The sequence below is a fragment of the Labeo rohita genome, chromosome 7, assembly GCF_022985175.1.
Source record: "Labeo rohita strain BAU-BD-2019 chromosome 7, IGBB_LRoh.1.0, whole genome shotgun sequence".
NCBI classification, from domain to species: Eukaryota; Metazoa; Chordata; class Actinopteri; order Cypriniformes; family Cyprinidae; genus Labeo; species Labeo rohita.
Genome location: NC_066875.1, coordinates 39974388 through 39983360, shown reverse-complemented (window position 1 = coordinate 39983360; position 8973 = coordinate 39974388). Strand labels below are relative to the sequence as shown.

At 34.7% G+C, this 8973-nt stretch overlaps 1 protein-coding gene across 2 annotated transcripts; it reads right to left on the bottom strand.

Annotated features, from left to right (window-relative positions):
• Positions 1-982: 982 nt before the first annotated feature.
• Positions 983-6887, bottom strand: trmt10a (tRNA methyltransferase 10A). 2 transcript variants are annotated; one of them, XM_051113818.1, is made up of 8 exons: positions 6443-6767; positions 5719-5920; positions 4911-5073; positions 4643-4714; positions 4471-4545; positions 2539-2688; positions 2190-2295; positions 983-2091 (listed from the first exon to the last, which is right to left on the bottom strand). In XM_051113818.1, the coding sequence occupies exons 2-8, from the start codon at positions 5904-5906 to the stop codon at positions 1838-1840; spliced, it is 1008 nt and encodes a 335-aa protein (XP_050969775.1). In that variant the 5' UTR covers positions 5907-5920; positions 6443-6767; the 3' UTR covers positions 983-1837. The 2 variants fall into 2 exon arrangements, with proteins under 2 accessions (XP_050969775.1, XP_050969776.1); XM_051113819.1 differs by lacking the exon at positions 6443-6767 and adding an exon at positions 6774-6887 and having other exon boundaries at positions 986-2091.
• Between the last annotated feature and the right edge of the window lie 2086 nt (positions 6888-8973).

Below are 8973 nucleotides of genomic sequence, written 5' to 3'. Positions count from 1 at the left end.
GGATCTTTAATGGTCGAGTTCACTTCAACAGTTTTTTTCTGCCATAATGTTTTTGTGAAAGAAGAAGAAGAAGAAAAAAAAAAAGACACCAGTGACTTGCTTTTTCCACTGAATAAAAACAAAAAAGCAAACAATTTTGAAAAGGAATCCTATTTTAATTCCTTCTGAAATGTAGAATGTCGAAAATGTTTTTTTTTTTTTTAATTCATAAAACAAAACATATAGTTAATAATTTGACTTACGATTAAAAAGATCTTTAAGGACCTTTTAGTATAATAAAAAAAAAAAGTTCTACTCTCTTTGTGATTTGCTTTAACTGTCCAGACTTGTTAAAGACTTCCCAATATCCAACAGGATCCTGATGGATAAACTACAACACAATGGATTTGATTAATTTTCGCAAGTGTGGTGACATAATTAGCATGTGTATGAAAACTACATGAATCTATCAGATGTACTGTAGGCCTATCTGGTTGCATTCTTGGCCTAAAGCGAAAGAGAGCACCAAAAAACTGTAAACCTGTTTTCCCTCCTGAAAACAGTTAAAGCCTCCGGCACTTTTACCGGGTTCAACGGAATAGTGTTCCAAATGAGAATTTAAGATGGAAAACAGTTATTCATCACAAGGAAAGCTCTCAATAGGATTAGCACTTCTGTCTATGACGTATAGGATTAAATGCTCTGAATGTTCACAAATTATATTAATGATGAGTCTTTATTTTATTTAATTTAAATACTAGCTAATAAAAACAGTATGTGATGCTGTGCTAATATTGTGAAACAGTCATGCCAATTATGAACTTTGAAAAACTAATATATTAAAAGGGAATAAAGGGCAGGTGTAGTGTGACATCTAGTGGACAATTTGAGTAGTTGTTTACACACTTCTGCATTAGCCTGATAATCATAATTAATTAATATTTTAACATTAAACTCTACATTAACTCTTAGGTTTATTAGTTCACATAACGTTTTTTTGGATACAGATATTAGAATACTAACAATGGGTAACATACAGTATGTTTGTAGACCATTACTACATTCATATGTATTAAGATCTAAACTAATATTTAAATGTCTGAGACTAAAAAGAATGTTCCTCATCAGATTTGCTTCTCAAATGCATGTGATTCAATAATATGAAAACAAAACTAAACAAACATATGACAGCAACAAATGTCAAAACGACAAAGATCCAGTTTTGCCCTGTTTTCATTCTTACTGGAATCTGAGTTTAATGTACCTCCCTTTTTGCTCTCTGATTGGTCCTTTGTGTTTTTTTCTTTTCTGAGATTGGATGGCTTACATCTTGGTCTTGCCGTGTCCCAGCTTGTTCTCTTGGCTCACAGATACAAATCCCATTGTGGCAGAGTAGCAAAAACAGCTAATATGCAATGCCTGTTGCTTAGTTAGTAAACAAAAAAATAAATAAACAAATCCTGTTCATTACAAAACTGCATAACAAATCAACATTTTAGTCAACAGTATAAATTTACAGGATAAAAATATTATTTTAATGTGCAGATCAAATATGTAAAAGTTTACAATGAACAAAACGCTCACTGATATAAATTATGAAATTTCGCAGTTGTCTGTGTTTTCATAAAACCTATACATTATTGTTTGTTGTTTATGTTTTTAAGTGTAAAAAGCTAAAAAAAGGGGCAATTTCTAATTTTTTTAGTTTATTTTTTTTGCCCAAGAAATTTGTTTCAACAAAAACACCTTCAATTCCAAACCTTTGCATAAAGCATCTCAAAACTCAAACAGAGATATTTATAAATTAAAAACAAAAAAACATCCAAAAATGATGAAACAGCTTAAATGTTACAGATCTCTACGCTGTGTTTCGCTCGCTGGAATCTGACTGGTTTAGCACAGCTTTCTGTTCTTCCTGTTTGCTTTCTGATTGGTCCTTTGAGTCCGTTCTCTTTTCTGAGATTGGGTGTTCTGTGTCCGAGTCTTCATCAGAGTCTTCCTCATCATTGTTCTCTTGGCCCACTGGCACAGCTCCCTTCCTCTGCGGCAGAACGGTAAAGAAAGCTTCCTTCCAGTCTCGTTTCTCCAGGAATGCTAGGATGATCTCAAAAACTGCAGCAAGGGGGGGAAACGATTGGCTAATTTCTACCAGGTAGTATATCATAGAAGAAGTGTCATTTGAATGGATATCTAAAGCTAGGGAATCTCACCGTGATTGACAGCCAGCACCTTGCGGCTATTCATCTTGACGAAACTGCCCAGTGGAAGCTGAGCATGAGCAATGCCAAGCTCTTGGGCTCGACCAAATGTGATTCCCTGTAATAAAGCATTCGAATGAGACCAAGAGCTTTGGTGAAGAATTTAATGGCCTCAAGGTAAAAATAAAACAAAAAGAAAAAACTTCTGACAAGTGTCATCCTATATTAAGCTCAGAATAAAATCTTTATCTCCTTTTAAACAGGGCATGCAAGTTTGGTAGTTTTAGTAGATGCGCACACCCCACTTACCCCTAAAAGCCTTTTACTGAGAGTGTAGGGAAAACTGTAAGGAGTCACTCACCTTATGGTGGTTGTGGTCCACCAGACCTCCAATCACATAGGCTTTGGTTTCATCCAGTTCTTGCAGCACATTGGGTGAATCAGAGGTGAGGTAGACCAGGTCTTCCTTCTTCATGATTTCATGAAACGCATCAGGCTCGAAATGGACATCCTACACAACGATGAAATGTAGATGGGGTGCTTTAAAGTCACTGCTTTCCATTATCCAACATTAATACCTTAAAATTACTCATCCATTTTCAGGCAAAAGATACCATTATCAGGATTCCCACTCTTTTTCGGTGATCATTTTCCAGGACACTTGAAAATGACCATTAAAGATCCCAAACGATTAAGCAATTACTTGAAATTTTAATTATGCACCCTAAAGTAATATATTTCTTTCTTGAGAGGTTTTTAAAAACATACAGTTTATGGCCATGCCTTAATATGAGCTCTTAATTATACATTACAACTTATATCATTATTGTTTATATCGATATTGGAATTATATCGCATCTACATAGATGAGCAGTTTCTGATCTAATTTCAAAACCTGAAGCAAAAACAAAATGGTCTAACTTTATCTTTGTGAAATTATGCTACATAAAAAATATCTGCAGGAAACAAAAACAGCACACTGATTGATTGAGAGCGCAAATTCACTCTCTGACAGCAGGTGGTGCTTATGGAACAGCAGCAATACAGCGTTTCCCTAGTTATCGCTGTAAACAAAGCAGCACTGCACCTAGCATTAACTTAGCACTAACTGCTTTAGTATGGATAATACAGTGGCAAAATGAAAAGAAAATACCACCTAAGCTTTTCTGAGTTCCCCTCAGAGATAAATTCATATAAACACCCCCGATTACATTTTATGAATATTTCACACATCGTGAACGGTGAGCTTGCTCTGCCAGTACTTTCTCCTCTTTGCGTTCACCTTTAGCATCTCTGGCCTTTGTTAATGTCCCGTTTAAATACTTTGTAATATTTCCACACAAATGACATTTTGGAAAATACTTGCAATACAGTTTGTGTGTAAATCCAGAACAGAGATCGGCTGAAATAAAACAAAAAACTGCTAATTGCACGTCTGGAGCAAAAACTGGCTGGTTTCGATTTATGGCAGCTCAAACATTTTCTACTGCTAGCATTATTTGTTTCAGGCTTGGCTAAAGGAGAACACAATTCCGTTTTTAATAATAATTTTCGAGGACAACTAAAGATTTTCCAGGACATTTTCCATGAGTTTTCCAGGACTGGAAAATTAGTCATCAATTTTCCAAGTTTTCCAGGATGCGTGGGAACCCTGATTATGAATCATAATTTGCACAGAACTAATGAGTTTTCTTGTGTGGGTGATGGATGGGCTCAAACATGTACAAGAGATTGTCAACACAAAAGCATAGGAAGAGTTTTGAGCATTGAATAACATTATTATTATTATTATTATATATTTTCAACATATTTTACTATTATTATTACATTTATTATTTACCCCCAGTTTCACAGATAAGGCTAAAAGGAGAAGTCCACTTCTAGAACAACGATTTACAAATAATTTACTCATCGCGCATACCAGAGCTACTGCAACATGAGCTTTTGTGCTTAAAAAGTATACAAATTTTTATTTTTCCAAAAATGTTGTTCTGGAAGTGGAGTTCTTCTTCAAGACTAGTCCTAGACTTAAATGTAAGTTTGAGCTGTTTCAACTGAAAGAGACTTGCACTGACGGATCTTAAAATATATCAGTGCCTTTGTTTTGTCTCAAAATGCACACCAGTAATGTTTTTAAAAAAATCATAAATGTTTATAAAAATTACTTAAACGTCCTAACTGAACTATGGCCTAATCCTGGCTTACCTAACCCCTGTCTGTGAAACCGGGCCTAAATGTCTTAAAAATGCCTGTTTTGTAATTTTATTATTAGTAGTGTCATTTCACATCTTACCTTCCAGTTGACCCAGCCTTTGTTAATTTCATCCATGACTTGCTTTAATTGACCACCATGACTTGTGAGGTAAAACTGAGAATGTGAAATAACTGTGTTAACTGAACGCTCACCTTTAAGTTTGATCTTAAAGATCACATATTCATTATATCTTTTTAAAAGAAACACTTGCCTGTACAGGATGTAATGTTCGTCTGTTCTCAGCATAGCACCTCTGAATCTGCTTGTGAAGTTTCTTTACATCCTACACATTATGAAACACAAAATGTAAACTTGATTAAATTAGTGATTAAGTTTAAAGATGCAATTCTGTGTTTTTGTGAGTCATGCATTTGATTCTGCAATGTATCATACGATTTTTTTCATTTAATAAAACTATGCATTGTACTAAAGTTGGTGTTATTATTAAGGCAGTTTAAAAGCGCTGGGCTTCGTCTTACCTTGATCACCATGAGATTATCAAAGCTGCAGTCTATGACAAGTCTGAGAGAGCTGGGCTCGGCCGACCTGCGCAAACGCTTCTTTCCTGTCCACTCCACTCCGTCTTCAGCCTGTGCTTGTCTCTCGAGTTTCCTCTGCTGTTTTCTCTCTTTGCGCTTCTGTCTTTACATAAACAAGTGACAATTAAAGCTCATATTAAATGAAAGACTATCAGCAGGAGCTGCTGGAAATAGCAGACTAAACCGTTTTACTTAGTTTACTTAGTTTTACTGTTAACTAATCGAAGGTTTGATTATTCAAACTAAAATTAAAAAAAAACTATATAGAAATATTATATTGAAATAAAAAAATTAAATATTAATAAATGAAGTGCCGTTTGAAATTTTCTTCTAAAATGAGCATTTCTATCAGATTCCTATGTAATGCGTTAGTGCACAAACGTGTTTTTAAAACTATAAAGCCATGTGAATAAACGCTTTTTATTTATTTTTTTCCACATTATTTGAGTGCCTCAGATTTAAGAATATTTCAGTGTTACAAAAGAATTATCAAGAGCACCGATTCATGAATCTTTACACCCCAGCAGCAGTTTTTTTTGCATTTTTGAATGTGTAGGTTCAGTAATTTCACTTACATGGCAATAAATAGGGTTCTTTTCATTGCCAAGTGAAATAATTGAATATAAACACAGGAGCCTGAGAAAAAGAATCATTTTAAAAGAAAATTTCAGACAGCACTTAAGAGGCTTTTGCATCTGAACTCTTCAAATACTATAAATGTATAAAAATATTACAAAACACTGCTTACTTGCGAAGTTCTCTCTGTTCTTCCCATTGTTGATTCTTAAGAAGTCTTTTCCTTTGTCTTTTAGACAGCATTTCAGTTTCTCCAGACTGTATGGCCTCTTTTTCATCCTTTGCTGATTCATTTTCATCATTTGCACATTCTTGGCTGCTCTCCTGCACAGCAGGTGTATCGGCCATATCGGTGGCCATTTAATGTGAAAACCCTGCATCAGCAACAATGAAACAAATGTTTAGAGAATTTTTGTTTGTTTTAATTTGTTTATCTCTATCACAATTTCGTAAAAATGACTGACCACTGAATTCAAATAACACAAGCATGTTGTTGAAATTCGTAATTTATTTGGACTTGAAAAAGTTGTACTCAACAGCTGATAACCAGAAACAAATTTGTTGTATTGCCATTTTCAGGAGCCTTATAGTAGGTACGCAGATTTTAATAAAGAATAATAAGATGTTTTTCAGTGTTTAAGGAACTTTATTTTTAACGTTTGTTATTTGAATTGAACGGGCACTGAATGGTTCAATCACGCACGGGACACAGGTGAGTGAGTGAATCTTTAAAATGAACTGATTCAAAAGATTCGAGTGACTGAAATGAATCGACATTCCAACAAATACCCAAACAAACATATCAATAGCTGGACACATATCTAAACACATACACACACACAGAGATACACACACTTCGTTGGATCAATTTTCGACACAATTTCCAGTCACCTTACCCGCGTTTAATCGCGACTATGATGCTTGGGAAATCTTTCCACCAATTGCGTCAGATTCCACCTCAATGTCACTTTTCTCTGCAGTATCATGAGCTTCGACAGTTATTTTATTGTATCAAGATATTACTTTCATTTAACATGTAATCCAGGCTACCATAAGATAACTACATCTCAGTAAGTTCACAAACATCAGCTGTTTTCAGACTCTATCGAAATAACGCAAAAACAACAAGGGGCCTTTACACGAGCATTTCGAAATACGTTTTAAAACGGCCCATAAAATAATGAAAAATGGGCATAGCAGAATTACAAATATGAAAGAGTAAACTACCTCTAAACTGCTGTCTTTGCAGTGGTGCTTTCATCTCATGTGCTCCCGTATGCTGCGTCATTCAAAAGCGACTTATTCAGCGTGAGAACGTCCACTGTCCGCCATGTTGGTGAGGGCAAGTAAGGGCATTTAGGTAAATCTTTTTTTTCACACTTTTATAAACGTAAAAGAACGGCCTTAAATCTGTCATATGATTATCCTGCATACTATATAAATATATACACTTATTTCACACTGATCAATAACTTTATTGTAGGCTATGTAAAATATTATCCAACAAGATACATAGCAGGGCTCTCAAGTTTTGGAAGAAGTTTGGAGTGAGATTACTGTTAGGGCAGAAGCCACTCAAATATTTGCAGCAGCGGCCCCTCTACCCCACACAATTCTCTTTTTTTTTTTTAGAAGTTAGATTTTATCTATTGTTCAAAATTGACCAGCACAAAATAGGAATTTTATCAACTGGTAAATCTGATAAAAGTCAAATTAATGGAAATAAAATAAAATGTTTTATATATTTCAGAAATACAGATCAAAGATAAAAAGAAATTTGGCCCCAAACGAACCAACATAACAGCAGCGCTCAATACTGTACACATACAGAAGGATTGCAGAACTTGCCCTCTGCATGTAGCCTATGTAAAGCTGTGCATTTCAGCATTCCAGCTTATGAATGGCTTTTTTTATTGCAAGTGTTTTTTGCACATTTTGATGTCTTGATGATAGTGGGAGGGGCTTGAACTTAACTAGAGTAACTAGTAATGGAATTATGTAATTTAATAACAAATGTAACTAATTTGTTACAGTTACTGAAAAGCAATGTACAGTTAAATTACAGTTACTTATGAAAATGTTAACGATTACAAAGGGGATTACATCTGAATATTTTCACACACTTACAGATTTGATTTCCCAAATTGCACTGACTGCTCTAAAATATGAGACACCAATGTTTCCAGAGTTTAGGACACAGAACAGAACACATGCCTATTTGATAACTGTTTATTTCCAATTTGGGTTTATTGTATATGCTTTTTTTTTTTTTTAAGATTAACTGTTTTTTTGTTAGTTTTTTTTTGTTTGTTTGTTTTTTGTTTGTCCAAGGCATTGTTAGATGGCAGTGTTTCCAGTCAAAGCCATGCAAGGATTTTATTTCAAAAATGGTATCACAGCTATTAAACTACATCTTATCATTTTAAAAATCTGTATTTAACCTCAGAATGATCTCAAAGTAAAAAGAGATGCTAAAGTCTGATTTTGCGGTGGCTGTGCTTTAAAATTAAAGTATAATGATCATAATTCAAGTGATGAAGGATTTCGTAGGTCTCACAGCAATTAGTGTTCAGTACTACTGTAAGGTTAAACTTGCCTGCTTTAAAAGTTTAAAAAGGATTAACAGCTGAAAACATTCCATAGAATTTTAGAAAGGTAATCAAAACGTAATCAAATGTAAGCACTTGAAGTAGTTACACTACTTATTACATTTTAAATAGGGTAACTTGTAATCTGTAACCTATCAAATTTTCAAAATAACCTTCCCAACAATGTTAATACATTTAATGTATTTCTGAAATATATATAAATTATTTGGATGATAATTAATTTGTTTTACCAATTTTATTGGTAATATACCAGATTTACCAATTATCTAGTGCTTTCCTTATTGTTCAGTAGCCAAAACTTAGTTAAAGCTGTTGGAGAGCTAATAATCTTGCAAGAATTTGGCTATATTTCCAAACATCAGCTCTAACTATCTTTGATCACAGGCAAGTGATTTTGTCCAGGAATCGTAAAATAAAGAAAAAAAAACAGAAGGGGTTACCTACTGCATTAATTTTGTTAGTTTTTAGAAAATACAAAGGGCAACGTCCACTCCGTGACCGCAACGCGACCACCGCCTCAACTGCACAAAACGCTTCCACTGGGAGAGAAAGCGGCAGCCCCGCGACCGAGAATTCCACAGTTTGCCGCGTCCAGTGTGTGCGCGTCCATGTTGCCTAGCGACGAACGTTACTGTAGCGGGATCACGTAATTTACCCAAAAACAAAAAATTCTAATTTCTGATATTTGCTGGTAGGTGGCATTTAACTGTCAACAAGACAGCAATGAACTTCCCCTGCGAGCCTGCGCCTCGTCCATTAACATTATATAGCGGGATAAGTTTTGCCTTACTTCTCAGCGTGAAAAATACAAGGTGTGG